Here is a 22511-nt window from a genome sequence, read left to right as displayed (position 1 = left end):
GATGTTAGTGTGCTGTGTGTTACTCCGGTGCAAACCTTCCACTGGGTTGAATCAACGTTGTTTTCACAATTTCAATGAAAGAGCAGTATGTCCAACATACTGTACATATTAGAACAAATTACAACTAGCTCTTTTCTCATGTCAATAAATTGAGAAACTACTGGTTCTTCTACTGGACAGGAAAGAAGTTGAGAATAGATGATCATGTGTGCTATGGAATTCTCTGCTTCTTAGACAGTGACTCCAAACAGTAAGGCAATTCCATGGTAACAGAATGACGCTGATACTTTTTTTCACTTTAAAAGTATTCCAAACTAAAGCCATTGATTGGAAAGTTAAACAAAACTCTATACACAAGGACTGCTTTTAACAAATTCCATTGTCAATTTTACAAAAAAAACATTTACTTGAAAAACAGTGCAGATGTGAAGCTGGGTAATAGAATGAGGTTAAAATCTCCCTCAGTTTTTTAGGTGACCCATGTTTTCCAAAAACTCAAGACTCTACCTGCTCCCGAAATAAGATTCAAAGATGTCTGCAGAAAGAATGTGGTGTCAGCTATGACATGGCACCTTGAGTTTGCAAAACATCTCTTTTAGTTATTTAGTAAGTGATGTGGATTAACACCCGGTAACAGAATTATGGTAACAGTATGACATCATGGGTCCCCTGTCATTATCTTCATTGTCATGTATCCTGAATAGGTACACAAAGGTAGAATGTGTAATATCTCCCTTCGCATGTTTAACTCTACACACTGGCTATTAGGGGTATTCCATTAAAACAATAAGAAATATTCATAAATTCCAGGTGCACAATGCAGAATACGTTCCTTTTGCGTATTTTGGGCATATTGAATATGACCACTAGAGGGCAATGAAGTTATCTACTGCAGTTAATGGCAGAATCTCAAACTGAACACTTGGCCCCTAAGGCCTTTATCAAGTAGCTACTTTCTGTTGTGTTCGATAGTGATCAATTGAGTCTGCAGTGATTTGGCCAAAATTAACATTGAGATTATGGACGCTCGACGTCTCAACTGAAAGGTATAAATATTCCAAAATTCTAAATCCATTTGCGTGCATTGTCTCCCGCAACCTGTCTTGTGCACGTGCGGAGCGCTTTATATCCTTGGCAAATCATTTCAAAGATGCATATCTATTACTAACATTACAGCAGTGTTGCGTTAGGAATTATTTAAAGACTATATCTTTTTTTATGATGATAATGATCGGGACCTGTTAGTGGTAGTTTTGGGATACCTGCACTGTGATTTACATTTTGTGGAAGAAAGAAAACAAGGGGAAACTTAGGGATTTTGGCAATGAGGCCCTTTATCTACTTCTCCAGAGTCAGATGAACTCGTAGATACCACTTCTATGTCTCTGCGTGCAATTTGAAGAAGTTGTGAACTAGCGCTAGCGCAATTGCTAACTAGCGTCTAGCAGATAGCATAGACTTCCGGTCATTGGGCAAATGCTAGTTAGATTTGTCTTGCGAAACTACCTCTAACTTCCTTCATACTGGACAGATCTATAAAAATGGTATCCACAAATTCATCTGACTCTGGGGAAGTAGATAAAGGAAGTATCACTTTAACATTAACTTCCCATTTTCATTTAAAAGTTTTAACATTTAAACATTCACACAATGCCCTACAAAGGCAAAACGCAGTAACTACGAATTTGGTCAAAAGTCTGATCTGTAATGCCCAGGTATATTATCTGATTCATGTGGTATTTATTTTGCTGACACAAGAACAAGCCAGAATATATAATGGAGTGTCAGAAATTGTTATTTGCCTGGACAATAAAATACTTAGAATTCAGATTTTGCAGTAAAACCAATTATGTAGTTACTGCATTTTTGCCTTTGTAAGGGTGTGAACGTTTAAAAGTCAAAACATTATAAAGAAATTGGGACGTTAACGCTTTAGGATATGTTGAGATTTTTAGCAATAAAAACCATTTTATCTACTTCCCCAGAGTCAGATGAACTCGTGGATCCTATTTTTATACACTGCTCAAAAAAATAAAGGGAACACTAAAATAACACATCCTAGATCTGAATGAAATATTCTTATTAAATACTTTTTTCTTTACATAGTTGAATGTGCTGACAACAGAATCACACAAAAATGATCAATGGAAATCAAATTTATCAACCCATGGAGGTCTGGATTTGGAGTCACACTCAACATTAAAGTGGAAAACCACACTACAGGCTGATCCAACTTTGATGTAATGTCCTTAAAACAAGTCAAAATGAGGCTCAGCAGTGTGTGTGGCCTCCACGTGCCTGTATGACCTCCCTACAACGCCTGGGCATGCTCCTGATAAGGTGGCGGATGGTCTCCTGAGGGATCTCCTCCCAGACCTGGACTAAAGCATCCGCCAACTCTTAGACAGTCTGTGGTGCGTTGGTGGATGGAGCGAGACATGATGTCCCAGATGTGCTCAATTGGATTCAGGTCTGGGGAACGGGCGGGCCAGTCCATAGTGTCAATGCCTTCCTCTTGCAGGAACTGCTGACACACTCCAGCCACATGAGGTCTAGCATTGTCTTGCATTAGGAGGAACCCAGGGCCAACCGCACCAGCATATGGTCTCACAAGGGGTCTGAGGATCTCATCTCGGTACCTAATGGCAGTCAGGCTACCTCTGGCGAGCACATGGAGGGCTGTGCGGCCCCCCAAAGAAATTCTACCCCACACCATGACTGACCCACCGCCAAACCGGTCATGCTGGAGGACGTTGCAGGCAGCAGAACGTTCTCCACGGCGTCTCCAGACTCTGTCACGTCTGTCACATGTGCTCAGTGTGAACCTGCTTTCATCTGTGAAGAGCACAGGGCGCCAGTGGCGAATTTGCCAATCTTGGTGTTCTCTGGCAAATGCCAAACGTCCTGCACTGTGTTGGGCTGTAAGCACAACCCCCACCTGTGGATGTCAGGCCCTCATACCACCCTCATGGAGTCTGTTTCTGACCGTTTGAGTGGACACATGCACATTTGTGGCCTGCTGGAGGTAATTTTGCCGGGCCCTGGCAGTGCTCCTCCTGCTCCTCCTCGCACAAAGGCAGAGGTAGCGGTCCTGCTGCTGGGCTGTTGCCCTCCTACGACCTCCTCCACGTCTCCTGATGTACTGGCCTGTCTCCTGGTAGCCCCTCCATGCTCTGGACACTACGCTGACAGACACAGTAAACCTTCTTGTCACAGCTCGCATTGATGTCCCATCCTGGATGAGCTGCACTCCCTGAGCCACTTGTGTAGGTTGTAGTCTCCTTCTCATGCTACCACTAGAGTGAAAGCACCACCAGCATTCAAAAGTGACCAAAACATCAGCCAGGAAGCATAGGAACTGAGAAGTGGTCTGTGGTAACCACCTGCAGAACCACTCCTTTATTGGGGGTGTCTTGCTAATTGCCTATAATTTCCACCTGTTGTCTATTCCATTTGCACAACAGCATGTGAAATGTATTGTCAATTAGTGTTGCTTCCTAAGTGGACAGTTTGATTTCACAGAAGTGTGATTGACTTGGATTTACATTGTGTTGTTTAAGTGTTCCCTTTATTTTTTTGAGCAGTGTATATCTGTCCAATTAAACTGGCTTTTATTCTATTGATTCCCACTCCCAAAGAAGAAGACTGGTTTTGTTTGGGGGTGGAGCTCATTAGAGTAATGATTGATGTGAAAATTATTTGTGATCAATTCTGTACCCATCATAGTTGTTTATGTTTGACAAGTTTGGACAACATAGTATAGCACAAGGTAGCGGCAGGGTAGCCTAGTGGTTAGAGCATTGGACTAGTAACCGAAAGGTTGCAAGTTCAAATCCCTGAGCTGACAAGGTACAAAATCTGTTGTTCTGCCCCTGAACAGGCAGTTAACCCACTGTTCCTAGGCTGTCATTGAAAATAAGAATTTGTTCTTAACTGACTTGCCTAGTAAAATAAAGGTAAAAGAAATACAAATAAAATAGTTCGGTACAGTAGACTATAGTGCAGTACAGTAAAGTACAGTGTATTCTGCTCTACAGTACTGTATTTCAAAAAACTGTAATGTACTGGAGATTAAATCAGGATCGAGGGAAAGACTGGGGCGACGGTTCACCTTCCAACAGGACAACGGCCCAGCCAGAACCCGGACTTGAACCCGATCAAACATCTCTGAAGAGACCTGAAAATAGCTGTGCAGCAACGCTCCCCATCCAACCTGATAGAGCTTGAGAGGGTCTGCAGAGAAGAATGGGAAAAACTCCCCAAATACAGGTGTGCCAAGCTTTGTTGTGTCATACCCAAGAAGGCCAGAGGCTGTAATTGCTGCCAAAGGTGCTTCAACAAAGTACTGAGTAAAGGGTCAGAATACTTATGGAAATTAGATATTTTCTTATTTTCTTCTCTTATATTTGTATTTGTTTTTGCTTTGTTATTATGGGGTCTTGTGTGTAGATTGATGAGCAAAAAAAAACAATTTAATACATTTTTTGTATATTGCTGCAACGTAACAAAACGTGGAGAAAGTCAAGGAGCCTGAATACTTTCCGAATGCACTATACATGTATATTCCTTCCTTAATCACTCAAGAACCCCTGTACATTGTATTAACAGTGCTGGCACTGGACTGACCTGTATATACTGTAATACCTGTGTATATGGCAATACCTGTGTATATGGTAATACCTGTGTATTCGGTAAGACCTTATCTACTCCAATTTGCTTACCGATTGCTTACCGATTGCGTCGTCTGTAGACGACGCAATCGCAATCACACTGCACACTGCCCTAAACCATCTGGACAAGAGGAATACCTATGTAAGAATGCTGTTCATCGACTACAGCTCAGCATTTAACACCCTTGAACCCTCCAAACTCGTCACCCACCCTGGGTCTCGATCCCGCCCTGTGCAACTGGGTCCTGGAGTTTGACGGACCACCCCCAAGTGGTGAGGGTAGGAAACAACATCTCCACCCCGCTGATCCTCAACACTGGGGCCCCACAAGGGTGCGCTCCCAGCCCTCTCATGTACTCCCTGTTCACCCATGACTGCGTGGCCATGCACGCTTCAATCATCAAGTTTGCAGACGACACTAGATTGGTAGGCTTGATTACCAACAACGACAAGACAGCCTAAAGGGAGGAGGTGAGGGCCCTCGGAGTGTGGTGTCAGGAAAACAACCTCACACTCAACGTCAGCAAAACAAAGGAGATGATCATGTACTTCAGGAAACAGCAGAGGGAGCACCCCCCTATCCACATCGACGGGACAGTAGTGGAGAAGGTGGAAAGTTTTTAGTTCCTCGGCGTACACATCACAGACAAACTGAAATGGTCCACCCGCAAAGACAGCGTGAAGGCGCAACAGCGCCTCTTCAACCTCAGGAGGCTGAAGAAAATGAACTTGTCACCAAAAGCACTCAAACTTTTACAGATGCACAATCGAGAGCATCCTGTCGGGCTGTATCACCGCCTGGTACAGCAACTGCTCCGCCCACAACCGCAAGGCTCTGCAGAGGGTAGTGAGGTCTGCACAACGCATCGCCGGGGGCAAACTACCTGCCCTCCAGGCCACCTACACCACCCGATGTTACAGGAAGGCCAAAAAGTTCATCAAGTTCAACAACCACCTGAGCCACTGCGAAGTCAGTACAGGTGCATCAAATCTGGGAACGAGAGACTGAAAAACAGCTTCTATCTCAAGGCCATCAGACTGTTAAACAGCCATCACTAACATTGAGTGGCTGCTGCCAACATACTGACTCAAATCTCCACTTTAATAATTAAAAATGGGATGTAATATATGTATCACTAGTCACTTTAAACAATGCCACTTTATATAATGTTTACATACCCTACATTACTCAATGATCCAAAATGGCGTAGCAGTAAGACGTCTTGTCGTGTCCCTTGTATATATAGTTTTACATATTTTTCTTCGCATATCTTTTAAAACATTTTGCTAAACCTCAACTTCTAAATACTCGCCTCACCCAATGTAGCTATTTTTCCTAAAGTATTTATATTTACTTCGGATCCGGAACCCCTCAACTGAAGCTAGCCAGCTAACTACCAGCTATCAGTCAGCAAAACATTGCTAGCGGTCTTCAGCTAACCGGTCATCAGCTAACCTTCAGCTCGGAAAGCACTCGCCAGTTCGAACAACGCAACTAACCAGAGCTTAACGGACCTATTTATTTTTTATTTTTTATCCCCGGATTCCCACCGCAAACGGAACATTTTCAGCTGGATCTTCACAACTAGCTATCTAGCTAACCGCAACCCCGGATGATTACTCCTGGCTAGCGTTTCCACCCACTTAGCTTGAAGCACCTGTGCTACCACCGTAGCATACTCCTGGGCTACAATATCCGGACCCACGACCGGTCTATCGATATCACCGCATGAAGAGGAATAAACAGACTCACCCCATCGCGACATCCCCCAAAGGCTAACTCTCTAGCCCTTGCTATCTCCTTGCGTTCTAATTCGGCCTGCTAACTGCTAGCTTGTTTAGCCCCGGTCCGCTAACGGCTACCTTGTTAAGCCCCGGCCTACTAACTGTTAGCTTGTTAGCACAGGCCTGCTAACCGTCTGAATCGACGCGTCCCAAACACTCACTGGACCCATATTTACTTTCTATCTCTTTTCGATTTTTTATTTGTTTATACCTTCCGGTAACCTGCCTCACCCAATGTGATATGGAATCGCTATTATTTTTTATTTTTAGAACACACTCAAGAACCTCCAGAAGCTAACCAGTTAACTAGCTACAAGCTATTTAGTCATTGTTATTATTTTTTTACCTGGATAACACTCACCAGTCCAGCTTCCCTGCCCCATCCACCGCTGCACCCTGGACACTGATCACTTGGCTACATAGCTGATGCACGCTGGACTGTCCATTAATCACGGTACCCCATTCTGCTTGTTTATGTTTTATCTGTCGGCCCCAGCCGCACTCAGGCTCTGTGTGTAGTTAATCCGACCCTCCCTCTGCCTAGTCAACGCCATTTTACCTGCTGTTGTTGTGCTAGCTGATTGTTGTCTCACCTACTGTTTTAGCGAGCTCTCCCAATTCAACACCTGTGATTACTGTATGCCTCACTGTATGTCTCTCTCAAACGTCAATATGCCTTGTATACTGTTGTTCAGGTTAGTTATCATTGTTTTAGTTTACAATGGAGCCCCTAGTTCCACTCTTCATACCCCTGATACCTCCTTTGTCCCACCTCCCACACATGCGGTGACCTCACCCATTACAACCAGCATGTCCAGAGATACAACCTCTCTCATCATCACCCAGTGCCTGGGCTTACCTCCGCTGTACCCGCACCCCACCATACCCCTGTCTGCGCATTATTCCCTGAATATATTCTACCATGCCCAGAAACCTGCTCCTCTTATTCTCTGTCCCCAATGCTCTAGGCGACCAGTTTTGATAGCCTTTAGCCGCACCCTCATACTACTCGTTCTCTGTTCCGCGGGTGATGTGGAGGTAAATCCAGGCCCTGCATGTCCCCAGGCACCCTCATTTGTTGACTTCTGTGATCGAAAAAGCCTTGGTTTCATGCATGTCAACATCAGAAGCCTCCTCCCTAAGTTTGTTTTACTCACTGCTTTTGCACACTCTGCTTACCCTGATGTCCTTGCAGTGTCTGAATCTTGGCTCAGGAAGGCCACCAAAAATTCTGAGAATTCCATACCCAACTATAACATCTTCCGTCAAGATAGAACTGCCAAAGGGGGAGGAGTTGCAGTCTACTGCAGAGATAGCCTGCAAAGTAATGTCATACTTTCCAGGTCCATACCCAAACAGTTCGAACTACTAATTTTGAAAATTACTCTCTCCAGAAATAAGTCTCTCACTGTTGCCGCCTGCTACCGACCCCCCTCAGCTCCCGGCTGTGCCCTGGACACCATTCGTGAATTGATCGCCCCCCATCTAGCTTCAGAGTTTGTTCTGTTAGGTGACCTAAACTGGGATATGCTTAACACCCCGGCAGTCCTACAATCTAAGCTAGATGCCCTCAATCTCACACAAATCATCAAGGAACCCACCAGGTACAACCCTAACTCTGTAAACAAGGGCACCCTCATAGACGTCATCCTGACCAACTGGCCCTCCAAATACACCTCCGCTGTCTTCAACCAGAATCTCAGCGATCACTGCCTCATTGCCTGTATCCGCTACGGAGCCGCAGTGAAACGACCACCCCTCATCACTGTCAAACGCTCCCTAAAACACTTCTGTGAGCAGGCCTTTCTAATCGACCTGGCCCGGGTATCCTGGAAGGACATTGACCTCATCCCGTCAGTTGAGGATGCCTGGTCATTCTTTAAAAATAACTTCCTCACCATTTTAGATAAGCATGCTCCGTTCAAAAAATGCAGAAATAAGAACAGATACAGCCCTTGGTTCACTCCAGACCTGACTGCCCTCGACCCGCACAAAAACATCCTGTGGCGGACTGCAATAGCATCGAATAGTCCCCGCGATATGCAACTGTTCAGGGAAGTCAGGAACCAATACACACAGTCAGTCAGGAAAGCTAAGGCCAGCTTCTTCAGGCAGAAGTTTGCATCCTGTAGCTCCAACTCAAAAAGTTCTGGGACACTGTGAAGTCCATGGAGAACAAGAGCACCTCCTCCCAGCTGCCCACTGCACTGAGGCTAGGTAACACGGTCACCACCGATAAATCCATGATTATCGAAAACTTCAACGAGCATTTCTCACCGACTGGCCATGCCTTCCGCCTGGCTACTCCAACCTCGGCCAACAGCTCCTCCCCCCCGCAGCTACTCGCCCAAGCCTCTCCAGGTTCTCCTTTACCCAAATCCAGATAGCAGATGTTCTGAAAGAGCTGCAAAACTTGGACCCGTACAAATCAGCTGGGCGTGACAATCTGGACCCTCTATTTCTGAAACTATCCACCGCCATTGTCGCAACCCCTATTACCAGCCTGTTCAACCTCTCTTTCATATCGTCTGAGATCCCCAAGGATTGGAAAGCTGCCGCAGTCATCCCCCTCTTCAAAGGGGGAGACACCCTGGACCCAAACTGTTACAGACCTATATCCATCCTGTCCTGCCTATCTAAGGTCTTCGAAAGCCAAGTCAACAAACAGGTCACTGACCATCTCGAATCCCACCGTACCTTCTCCGCTGTGCAATCTGGTTTCCGAGCCAGTCATGGGTGCACCTCAGCCACGTTCAAGGTACTAAACGATATCATAACCGCCATCGATAAAAGACAGTACTGTGCAGCCATCTTCATCAACCTTGCCAAGGCTTTCGACTCTGTCAATCACCATATTCTTATCGGCAGACTCAGCAGCCTCGGTTTTTCGGATGACTGCCTTGCCTGGTTCACCAATTACTTTGCAGACAGAGTTCAGTGTGTCAAATCGGAGGGCATGCTGTCCGGTCCTCTGGCAGGCTCTATGGGGGTGCCACAGGGTTCAATTCTCGGGCCGACTCTTTTCTCTGTATATATCAATGATGTTGCTCTTGCTGCGGGCGATTCCCTGATCCACTGATCCATTCGCTGCCTGCACCCGCACGCCTGACCAGCATCACCACCCTGGATGGTTCCGACCTTGAATATGTGGACATCTATAAGTACCTAGGTGTCTGGCTAGACTGTAAACTCTCCTTCCAGACTCATATCAAACATCTCCAATCGAAAATCAAATCAAGAGTCGGCTTTCTATTCCGCAACAAAGCCTCCTTCACTCACGCCGCCAAACTTACCCTAGTAAAACTGACTATCCTACCGATCCTCGACCCGGCGATGTCATCTACAAAATTGCTTCCAACACTCTAGCAAACTCAGTTTATCACAGTGCCATCCGTTTTGTCACTACCACCCACCACTGCGACTTGTATGCTCTAGTCGGCTGGCCCTCGCTACATATTCGTCGCCAGACCCACTGGCTCCAGGTCATCTACAACTCCATGCTAGGTAAAGCTCCGCCTTATCTCAGTTCACTGGTCACGATGGCAACACCCATCCGTAGCACGCGCTCCAGCAGGTGTATCTCACTGATCATCCCTAAAGCCAACACCTCATTTGGCCGCCTTTCTTTCCAGTTCTCTGCTGCCTGTGACTGGAACAAATTGGAAAAAATATAAAAAGAAGAAAAAGAAAAAAAATACTTAAAAAAGAAAAAGAAAAAAGAAAATCGCTGAAGTTGGAGACTTTTATCTCCCTCACCAACTTCAAACATCTGCTATCTGAGCAGCTAACCGATCGCTGCAGCTGTACATAGTCTATTGGTAAATAGCCTACCCATTTTCACCTACCCCATCCCCATACTGTTTTTATTTATTTACTTTTCTGCTCTTTTGCACACCAATATCTCTACCTGTACATGACCATCTGATCATTTATCACTCCAGTGTTAATCTGAAAAATTGTAATTATTCGCCTACCTCCTCATGCCTCTTGCACACATTGTATATAGTCTCCCCCTTTTTTTTCTACTGTGTTATTGACTTGTTTATTGTTTACTCCATGTGTAACTCTGTGTTGTCTGTTCACACTGCTATGCTTTATCTTGGCCAGGTCGCAGTTGCAAATGAGAACTTGTTCTCAACTAGCCTACCTGGTTAAATAAAGGTGAAATAAAAAAAATAAAAAATAAAATCTCATATGTATATACTGTCCTCTATACCATCTACTGCATCTTGCCTATGCCGTTCGGCCATCGCTCATCCACATATTTATATGTACATATTCTTATTCATTCCTTTACACATGTGGGATTAAGGTACTTGTTAGGTATTACTGCATTGTCGGAACTAGAAGCACAAGAATTTCGCTACACTCCCATTAACATCTGCTAACCATGTGTATGTCACCAATAAAATTGGATTTGATCTGTGTATACTGTAAGACCTATATATAACTGCATTATTGGTCTTTTCTTTTTTTGTGTTGTCTTGCATTTCAAGTGTCTTGCATTTCAAGTGTTTTAGTTCTTATCTATATTACTACTTCTATTGTGGAATATTAGGAAATAGTGCAGAGGTTAAGCATTCCACTATACTGTTTTACACCTGCTGTATCCTGTGCATATAACAATATAACTTGAAACTAGTGATCATGGGGCTCTTTACATGGTAATGCACAGTAACCAAATCATTAGACAGCTTGAATCCACTGACCCCCGGCCTCTATGTTCTCTAAATACATCTATGTGCAGTTCAGCAGGGATTTTCAGAATGATTTTGTTACCTCTAGCTCATGGTGCATTTGAACACTGCATTTGAACAGGCGCTACTGACAGCTTTTAACTGACAGCTTCTATTCCTGCCTCGTGGTGTGTGTAAAGCACACACACACACATATATACATATATAATGTTGAATACAATGGGCAGCATTGATTTTGTGGGCAGCACAATGGGCAGCAGGCTGCTGCCTCACGATCATAAACCTGTGATTCTTATTTGATCTTACAGCTCAATTAAAAAAAACAGACATTCTAACATGACAAGGACCTTGACAAGGTTCTTTCTGTTCGTGTTAGTACTGGCTAAAATGTTAGTGGACAGTGACATCAGGCTCAAAGCAGCATGAAGGGTTTAAGGGAGAAACAGGAGGGAAGAAAGGAGAAGTTTAAGTTTGGGGGAGGTAATACTCCATACCAACCTGCTCTCGCTGCCGGCGTGCTCCTTCTTCTCTCTCACTCTCAGCCACTTGCGGAGCAGGAAGCGCTTGCGTCGGGGTGAGGCACTGGGCGTAGAGCAGTTGGACCAGGTGGCCCCATCCTCGTCACTGGATGGGGTGATCTCAATGGAGGGCAGCTGCAGGTACTCCTTGGAGTCCGAGTGGGAGCGGGTAGAGACTAGCCACCCATTCACCAGCCTGCCCCTGTCTTTCTTCTTCTCTCTCTCGCTGGGCACGTTCTTCAAGCGCCGCATCTTGAAGCGCTTGCGTCGTAGTGTTGGGGTGGACGAGCTTGACCACACAGGACCATCAGAGACCCCTCCATTCCCCCCATCCGAGTAGGCAGGGGCATCGCGGGGGACGCTCAACTGGAGCGAAGGGGGCCGTAAGTTCTCGTTCATGGTCGAGGCTCAGACTCACAATCACACTCAGAGACTGCTACTAGGACAGTGGATATTGGAGGAGAGGTGCTGGCTGGCTCGCCGTTTTAGTAGTTGGCAGGCTTGCTGGGAGCTGTAGTTGGCGGAAGCTGAGGCGGTAGCTGGTTGTTGAGAGTCAGGTGCCAAGATGCTCCAATAGCACAGCACACACTCAAATACTGGGTCGTCCTCATTTACTGATCTCTCATATAGCCTTATATACTCTTCTGGTTCCTCACCACTGGTTTTCAAGGTTAGCTTACAGGTGAGCCCTTCAGATACCCTGGGCCTGGCCTGGTCCTCAGCTGTGGGGAGATGTGTGGCTGTTGCTGGTCGTCGGGCGAGACTAGCGATTTGCAGCAGCGTCTCGGGCCAGGAGAGACGGATGGATGAGACAACAAAGGGGGCGTCTGTTCTCCAAGGAGCAGATGAAACATGTATAAGGTCTGTCGGGGAGTGTAACAGTACTCCTCCGCTCTCCCTCGGGACTGGCAGGCCCAGTTACACACTTAAACATTCACAGCTCACTCGCTCCCTCTGCTCGCTGGCTGCCTATTGTTGGCTGCTAGGACTGACTGTCTGCTACTCCCAATGCTAGACAGGAAGACTCCAAGTATCAGCAACCCTCCAGTCTTGAAGTTGACCGAAAAGATGAGCTCTATACTGTATGCTGTACTGTATGCTCCAGGTTATTGGTTACTGTCCCATGCCTGTGTTGTAGGTTGGGTAGGATCTTGCAGTCCGTCGTCTGGAGCGTCAGTGTCCCGCTGTCCTCTCTGGCTCCGCACAGACACTTCCTACAGGTTAGAGGGAGGTGAAAGGGGTGCTGAGGGCGATGACACAGCAAAGCAGACACACACACACACACACACGCACGTACACACAAAGACACGCACACAAACATGCACCCAGGAAACACAATGAACACAGACAGAAAACACATACAAACAAATATGTAGAGGGACACACACACACACACACACACACACACACACACACACACACACACACACACACACACACACACACACACACACACACACACACACACACACACACACACACACACACACACACACTTTCTCATTTACACTAACCTGTACTTACACTGGTATCTCCATGTAATGCATTTAATGCTGTTAGCAGGCAGTGCTACTCTGTGTCTCCACTGTCTGAGTCCACCACCATACACCTTACTAACTCAGAGAACATTAACCAATAAGAGAAGTTTTAGCCACTAGCCATGTGCTCAAGTCTACATTTCACTGTACAAATGCAGAGGTAATTGTAGTATTAGGTTCAGATATACTCACCGTGTAATATATTGTACATAGCCCCAAAGACACATTGACGATCACTTTATTTAAGTAGCAGATATATTTGTTAAACTGTGTGATGGGTAAGTGACATTGCCATGGGGAACGTGTAAATATCAGAGACATGGGGGTATGAAGAAGACAAGGCTTTGATGAAGTAATAACCTGTAACTGCAGAATGGAGCTCTAGCCTTCCATTGTTACTGTATGGAGTTTCCTGTCCTCTACCCCACACTCTAACAGGCAGGTTTCATGTCCTCTATGACACACTCAAACGGCTGTATCTGTCAACAACACTAACAGTTTTATGTGTCAACAAGCCTGCTCCTTGGCCTCTTTATAAACAGTGTGAAGAGACAGCGTGGGTAGAAATAACCACTAAAACAGACTGGCTGTTGAACCAACCCACAGAGGATATACAGGTAAATACCAAAATAAAGGAAACACCAACATTCACTCAAGTGTTTCCATTATTTTGGCAGTTGCCTGGAGGTCAGAGCACAGCAGACACACAGAGAAGTCAATGGTAATCATAACCATCTGGGTTGAACAAGCCAGTTTCCCATGACCTAAGCTCGGCATATTGACTAATATACAGTATTGAAAACGTTATGCAGAAATAGCTTATTCTGCTTGTAGTCATACTGCTTATTCTATATAAAAGGTACAGGCCTTAATCTTGTAAATCAAGTTGGTCTTTGATAGCGGAAGAGGATGTTTTCCGCTTCCAAACAAACTTTTTAAATCTTGAATGTTCAAAGTTCAAACTTTAAGAGGTCTGTAACCTGTATAAAACTGAAACAATAATACCTTCGTTAGATGAATTGTATTAATATGACCTAGCCTACTACAACAACTGGGAAGATTGATGGAAGAATGTTCCAAGGTGTTGAATTTGAGACATAGTAAAGAAATCTAGCGATTCAAAATCACTGAGGCAGCACTGGCCCCAAGAGATAACAACATTCAACTGGGTGCCGTGGTCAAATATTGGGCTATCTGGAGATCAGTACAAATATTACTAGCAGCCAATGATGAACTAGAAGACACTACATCAAAAACTGTTTTGTGCCTCCCGGGTGGCGTAGTGGTCTAAGGCTGTGCCACCAGAGTCTCTGGGTTCAAGCCCAGGCTCTGTAGCAGCCGGCCGCGACCGGGAGGCACATGGGGCGGCACACAATTGGCTTAGCGTCGTCCGGGTTAGGAAGGGTTTGGCCGGTAGGTATATCCTTGTCTCATCGTGCACTAGCGACTGGGCGCAGTGCACACTGACCAGGTCGCTAGGTGTACTGTGTTTCCTCCGACACATTGGTGTGGCTGGCTTCCGGGTTGGATGCGCACTGTATTAAGATGCAGTGCGGCTTGGTTGGGTTGTGTTTCTGAGGACGCATGGCTCTCGACCTTCGCCTCTCCCGAGTCTGTGCGGGAGTTGTAGCGATGAGACAATACAATAACTACCTGCAATTGGATACCACGAAATTGGGGAGAAAAAGGGGGTAATTATTATATATTTTTTTACTTTTGTTTCCAAAAGCTGCCTACAGTACGATACTGTACCATGTAATATCAGCTGGTTTTCTACACAACACTGTACACTACTGAATGTATTATTCCGTCAAATGACCTATTAAAAGGAAGACAATGTGGAGACAGTTCACCTTCAGGTCTTAACCATCCAATTATTTTTATGCTAGGTAATAACAATACAGACAGTAATGAACAAACGTCCCACAATCTGTGAAACGATCAACAGCAAATTTGGGAGAAATTAAATGTATGCCTTTAAAGTTGGAAGGTAGTACAATAGAAAGCGGCACTTCACGCACACACACCTCTCATCCAGGTGTCAAATTCCAAGGTGATTGTGTCCGTGACTCATCAGCAGCAGATGAAATTACCGGGGGAAACGGAGACTCATGGTGACACTGCAGGACTCCTTTAGACCTTTCATCTAGTCCGGTCTGAGCGTGATCCACAGCTGTTGGCAGGCTCAGCTGTTGGCAGGCTCAGCGTGGCAGTGGGAGGGAAACAGCATGTTCTGGTCGCCCTGGACATGCTCAGGTGAACAGGTGATGTAACCACCACTAAACGAGAGGCTGGTGCTAAGAATGAAGAGACAGGAGGAGAAGAGTGGTCTCACCTCTATACAGTCACTTCATTAATAAGGTGTTATATTCCACTGTAACAGCACAACAGTGAAGTCATGTCATATAACCAGTGGCAATGCATCATTCAGGGCTCTGTTTACCACCTGGCACGCATCAAAAACATATATTTTTTGCCCCACCAAGATGTACATGCTAAAATCGCCACTGCATATAACATATGGTTTCTACATGAAAGTGCACATGGAAATGATTAATAAATATGCTAAAGAAAAGGAACAAAGCGGTACAGAAGACCACACTGTCCCCGAGCCGTCCTAAGATACTGGCCTCCCCCTAAAAAGGAACGTGAGGCGACTCTAGGCCATCAGGCACAGATGGAGGAACCTCAAATGCCCTCATCATTTATTGTGCCTGGTGTACATTATTAGGACCAACAGCTGGACCCACCACAGAGTCACTTTGCTGTTACAGCTGAGACATAGATGGCTATTTTCCATTACTTGGGCCGCTGTAGTCCACCGCTCTGCGCTACAGTCTGACTACTTGACAGCTAGCCTCCTTTCATGCCTCATTTCTGACCATCAAACATTTCACAGTATTGTTCTGTCTTCTCCCCATTTTATTGTTTGTCCATCGCCATGTCAACAGCACGCAGTAACAAAGCATGTGCAGATTACAGAGTCAAGTTAACGATCATTAAGACTTTCATGGAAAAGTAAGCACATGATGTAAGGCTCTGGGGAGAACAGAACAGCAGCTCTAAGTACTGCAATCAGTTAAGACTTTTACACCATCCAGAGAGAGATCACAGAGGATACATAGCTGAACATTTCATTGTCCTGCCTGCTCTCAGAGAATTAAATAAACTCCTGTGGTGCAAAGCATGGTTAATACTCAGAAAATAGATACTTTGAAGTACTTTGACCGTGCTACCTGTAAGTATCCCACACAGGGCTATCATGAATTATCGTCAACATCTTTTCTATAAGCCTAAACTATAATAGAGCTATGGTAGCATCTCTGACTGATAAGAGTAGTCCGCTCTCCTCTCAGCATGGCAGGAAGTCAAGAGTGTGCGAGTGAAACAGCTGGTGCTGTGGAGGACAGAGCTGCCTACGGGCTCTAGTGCTCTGCTGTGATTTATACCTTTGTCAAAGACTTTCAGGCTATACCCTTGTTCCTACTGCATGTCTACTGCATGTCTAGGACTCCTCTTCAAGGAGAATCATACTTTGATCCACAGTGACCATACTGCCAGATGAACTACTGATACAAAACGGCAGTGGACTCGAGTCATCAAACAAAACTACGACTTGAAAATGAGACAGACGGGCCTCCCGGGTGGTGCAGTGGTCTAAGGCACTGCATCACTGTGCTAGCTGTGCCACCAGAGACTCTGGATTCGAGCCCAGGCTCTGTCGCAGCCGGCCGAGACCGGGAGGTCCATGGGACGGCACACAATTGGCCTAGCGTCGTCCGGGTTAGGGAGGGTTTGGCCGGTAGGGATATCCTTGTCTCATGCACACTTGTCTCTTGCACATTAGCGACTCCTGTGGCGGGCTGGGCGCAGTGCACGCTGACCAGATCGCTAGGTGCACAGTGTTTCCTCTGACACGTTGGGGCGGCTGGCTTCCGGGTTGGATGTGCGCTGTGTTAAGAAGCAGTGCGGCTTTGTTGGGTTGTGTTTTGGAGGACGCATGGCTCTCGACCTTCGTCTCTCCCGAGCCCGTATGGGAGTTGTAGCAATGAGACAAGTTGGTAACTACTAACAACAAGAAAATGAGACCGACAAAAGTAAGCTACATGAACAACAAACAAACAATTACGAACATACTGTAGGTACTATCACTCATAAAATATTCAAACATTGCAGAAGATTTTATGCAATTCAGGTTCTTTTTTTTTTCAGGATGAAAGGTTACAGACTTGGAGACCAGATTGGAGAACAACACTGTTTGAACAGAAAACTTTCAGACCCATTTAGATGTTTAATATGTAATGTAAGAGGATTGCGTTATGCTCCAAAGCACTGGAGGGTGATGCAGAAATAGCATGAGTGCTGTTAAGCTGTGAGGAGAACATAAACCCTGCTTGCTCACATAACCACATTTACCCCGTCCTACCCAGTCCTTCTCACACAAAAGTTAAAGTAGACCTCACAGGTCTCACAGAATGCCATAGACCTCACTGTACGCTACAGGCCTCACAGAACGCTACAGGCTTCACCATCCGCTCACAGTACGCTACAGACCTCACAGTACGCTACAGACATCAGTCTGCTACAGATCCCATATGCCTCACAGTACGCTTACAGGCCTCACAGTACGCTTACAGGCCTCACAGTACGCTAAAGGCCTCACAGTACGCTAAAGGCCTCACAGTACGCTAAAGGCCTCACAGTACGCTAAAGGCCTCACAGTACGCTAAAGGCCTCACAGTACGCTAAAGGCCTCACAGTACGCTAAAGGCCTCACGGTACGCTTACAGGCCTCACAGTACGCTAAAGGCCTCACGGTACGCTACAGGCCTCATAGCACGCTACAGGCTTCACAATACGCTACCGATCCCACATGCCTCACAGTACGCTACAGACCTCACAGTACGCTACAGATCCCGTATGCCTCACAGTACGCTGCAGGCCTCACAGTACGCTTCAGATCTCACATTCCTCACAGTACGCTGCAGGCCTCACAGTACGTTGCAGGCCTCACAGTACGCTGCAGGCCTCACAGTACGCTACAGGCCTCACAGTACGCTACAGGCCTCACAGTACGCTACAGGCCTCACAGTACGCTACAGGCCTCACAGTACGCTACAGGCCTCACAGTACGCTACAGGCCTCACAGTACGCTACAGGCTTCACTGGAATCTGATCACTAATTAACCCACTGTAGTAGGACACATTATGTACCAAACCACTGTATTCAGGACCATTCATCTTGTATACAGAAGCTATATAACTGCTTATGTGTTGCTTACTGTATGTGCATGTGACAACAATGTCAGATGGTACATGACAATCGAAATGGACCACAGATAGATTAGTTACGCAGAAAAATCCTGTGTAAACACAAATAACATTTTAAATGCCTCTGGAAAGTATCTGTACTGTTTGTCTGTCACATGAATCTTACATCAATGGCTACAAGGATTCATGTCATACCAACACTCCCCAAAGGCATACACACTTGTGTGCATTGAGGGCCTTGTACTGTGACTGTATCTTCACACTACACACATTAAAGTGCCATCCTAACCAAACTCTGCTTGATGAAGTGCATCACAACTAATCAGCCCGGCATTGAATACTTATGTCTACCTCTGACTCTATCCATCCTAAAAAGAGCTGAATGTTGTTTTGGTCCACGTCTATGGAGGAAAGGAGAGCTTTCATCTTTTATTTACAGTATTCTGTGTGTTCTAAAAATAGCACTTGCTCCAGTGTGGACACCTACATGGGCCCAGATTGGGGTGTGGAACATGTGACACTGTATGCTGTGAGTGAAATAGTCAGTCAGACAGACAAGCTTTAACACAGTCTCATTCCAAAACAGTGAATGTGGGTTTTCACCAGACCGACAGTGTTTGTTAATTCACAGGAGGACATGTCTGGGTTATTAAGCCTGATTGAGACTGTTAGGAATGAATTAGAAAAAAAAGAGAATAAATATCATATTACTCCAGTGCTAGCCTCTCTACACTGGCTTCCTGTTAAGGCCAGGGCTGTTTAAGGTTTTACTGTTAACCTACAAAGTATTACATGGGCTTGCTCCAATTTGGTCCTGCCGTACATTGCAACACATACGCTACGGTCACAAGACGCAGGCCTCATTATTGTGCCTAGAATGTCTTAGCAAACAGCTGGAGGCAGGGCTTTCTCCTATAGAGCCCAATTTTTATGGAATGGCCTGCCTATCCATGTGAGAGACGCAGACTTGGTCTCGACCTTAAAGTTTTTGTTGAAGACTCACCTCTTCAGTAGGTCCTATGACTGAGTGTAGTCTGGCCCAGGAGTGTGAAGGTGAATGGAAAGGCACTGGAGCGACCAACTGCCCTTGCTGTCTCTGCCTGGCCAGGTGCCCTCTTTTCACTGGGATTCTCTGCCTCTAAACCTATTATGGGGGGCTGAGTCACTGGCTTACTGCTGCTCTTCCATGCCATTCCTAGGAGGGGTGATCAACCCACTCATTTGAGTCGGGTTGAGTCACTGATGTGATCTTTGTGTCTGGGTTGGCACCCCCTTTGGGTTTGTACCGTGGGGGAGATCTTCGTGGGCTATACTCGGCCATGTCTCAGGGTAGTATGTTGGTGGTTTTGAAGAGCTCTCTCTAGTGATGTGGGAGCTTTACTTTGGCAAAGTTGGTGGGGTTATATCCTGCCTGGTTGGCCCTGTATCGTCGGGCGGGGCTACAGTGTTTACTGACCCCTCCTGTACCCAGTCTACCTGCTCTGGAACCCTGACCTGACCACCGGACGTGCTACCTTGTCCTGGGCCTGCTGTTTTCAATTCTCGCTCTACTCACCTGCTGTCTCTAACTCTGAATGATTGGCTATGAAAAGGTAACTGACATTTACTCCTGAGGTGCTGACCTGTTGCACCCTCTACAACCACTGTGATTATTATTATTTGACCCTGCTGGTCATCAATGAACGTTTGAACATCTTGGCCATGTACTGTTATAATCTCCACCTGGCACAGCCAGAAGAGGACTGGCCACCCTTCAGAGCCTGGCTCCTCTCTAGGTTTCTTCCTATGTTCCTGCCTTTCTAGCGACTGTGCTTATACATCTGCATTGCTTCCTGTTTGGGGTTTTAGGCTGGGTTTCTGTATAGCACTTTGTGAGATCGGCTGATGTAAAAAGAGCTTTATAAATACATTTGATTGATTGATTGACTGACTGAATGAATGAAGAGAGAGGTTTAACTAGATATGGCTAATTTGTAGTGTGTAGAGAAGACAGGTTTACAGTATTAATCATCCTACATGGTAATGGTGTTATAGACATCTTTAACATTCTGTCAAAACCACACATTATGTCCAGCTACAAACAGGCAGACCAATCACTGAATCCTTTTCAGAAATGACATTTTGGTTCAGGTCATCTCAAACAAACAATGCCTTTTAAGGCCAGTCTGACTCTGTCATTTCCATAGAAGTCATTAGTGCCGCCACAGTTTCTCGGACAGACCGTTCCCATGCTTCTTCACCACCAGACACTTTAGAGTATCTCCAACTCTCTAGTACAGATGGAGGATCTTTGAGCCAGTCTGCTACAGCAGGGAAATAATCCTGCAGCAACAGGATTATTATCTGGATTCTAATGAATGGACATTTTTGCCTCCAAGCCACCTGGCACTGCAGTGTGGGAGAAGGTTTGTGAACTTATTTTATCTGTGAAGAAAACATTGTAGTTTCAATATGACAGAAAGAGAAAGGGCCCTGACTGACACTTCCTGTGAGCTAGAGACACACTTTCCCAGGCCTGACACATTACAGAAGAAGACAAGCTGTCTGAGGCTGAGAGAGTCTGGCTGTAAGAAGCAAGGGGTGTTATTCAGTTAGAGTTGGCTAGGATGAGAGCCAGTGTTAGCTACATTCATACTGCATGCATCCCGAGAGAGTTTCACTCAGAATGAAATGGAGATAGCACATATTATTGGCAGAGTCTATGGTACAGAGAGAAAGGTTTAGTTAGTGTACAAAGGCTTTATGGGGTAAATGCATACAAAGGAGTGTTTATAAACATGCAGAATCAGAGGCACAAGGGTAGGACTGGAGAGAGAAGGACTGGGGACCCCTATGGGTATTCATCCAGTTGTTGCAGCTGCACACATGCTGCCCTGCACAACAGCTGGCTGGGGGGTCCTGTTACAAAGCCAATAGAGAGAGGAGCTATGTGCAGAATGTCAGCAACCTGTCCAACTGACTAGTGGGTATCACACACCCAGCCTCCCAATATTAATTACTGCCCATATGGAAAGTCTGATTAGTTCATTATAGCCATTAAAAAAGTGTTTAAGAGGATCCTGAGTTATGGTCTTTGAAAACGTTTTCAATTAAGTGATATGCCTAATAAACTGTTATTTGTTTTAACACTGCCAGGCATGCCAAGCAATATGATTATGTTATAAGGAAACGATGTGACTCAAGTCATGGCAGAAGCAGATACTGTATTTTTGACATGACAGTCGATGCATGATATTTCTATTACCCACATCGATGTTCACTCAAACTAACTTATACTCGTAGGATGTAATGAATGTCAACAAGTGAACAACGAATGTTGTGTGCTGAAGGAAAATAATATCATACCTTTGCAGAGGTCCTGCACAAACCGTGGCCAGTGTGACGCGTTGATTTCTCAGTTATAACGTGAAATATTAAATTGCCTCCATTCTTATATTTAATTGTTTGGTGTACGATTTAATTGATTTAGCCTATCAATTTGTTGAAGTTGAGCGTGCGGCTATATAGAGAAAAACGCCAAAAAAAGCCTATTCCATAATTGTTATCTGTATTTCAATGTGCTTTACCTTCAATATGTTCTTCAAAGTTGTAAAATGTTTCCTCAACATCAACAATTCTGAGAAGGCTATTCATTGAACGTGAAATTGACGCGGAGTAGTTCAGTGCGCACTGGGAAGTTGATTCGTTGAACAAACAAGAACAATCAGCGCATCTTGTAGGCGGGGCAAAATCCGTTAGTCTGGATCCGAGCAATCATTCCCCGCCTCTCGGAGCCAGAGAGAGCAGACCACTGCCCAGTGACCTATCAGTTGCAAGCACATGCTGCTGACCAAAACAGTAAACTGACCTCCCTCATTTTAACCTCTTAGTTATCGAGATTAAATACATGTTTCCCACAAACTCAGAAACATCCAAAATATGTGAGGTAGGTCTTCCTAAATATGCCTACACATTGTTTAATTTCCTAATGCTATTCAGATTCACAACTTTGACAATCTTTCCACAATCAATCATCATCATCACCATGTCCCC

General features: G+C 45.4%; 1 protein-coding gene across 6 annotated transcripts in view; it reads right to left on the bottom strand.

Annotated features, from left to right (window-relative positions):
* LOC118397250 (protein Aster-B-like) overlaps nt 1-22188 on the bottom strand; it is a 104016-nt gene extending 81828 nt beyond the window's left edge. For all 6 annotated transcript variants that reach the window (XM_035791955.2, XM_052518873.1, XM_052518885.1 and 3 more), the window contains exons 1-2: nt 22046-22188; nt 11651-12884 (exon numbers count right to left, since the gene is read on the bottom strand). In XM_035791955.2, the coding sequence (XP_035647848.1) occupies nt 11651-12069 (419 nt within the window). In that variant the 5' untranslated portion in view covers nt 12070-12884; nt 22046-22188. The remainder of the gene's footprint in view (nt 1-11650; nt 12885-22045) is intronic.
* Between the last annotated feature and the right edge of the window lie 323 nt (nt 22189-22511).

Source organism: Oncorhynchus keta, chromosome 1 (assembly GCF_023373465.1).
Source record: "Oncorhynchus keta strain PuntledgeMale-10-30-2019 chromosome 1, Oket_V2, whole genome shotgun sequence".
Classification (NCBI taxonomy): Eukaryota; Metazoa; Chordata; class Actinopteri; order Salmoniformes; family Salmonidae; genus Oncorhynchus; species Oncorhynchus keta.
The sequence above is the reverse complement of the archived record's forward strand: the minus strand, read 5'-3'. Positions and strand labels throughout refer to the sequence as shown.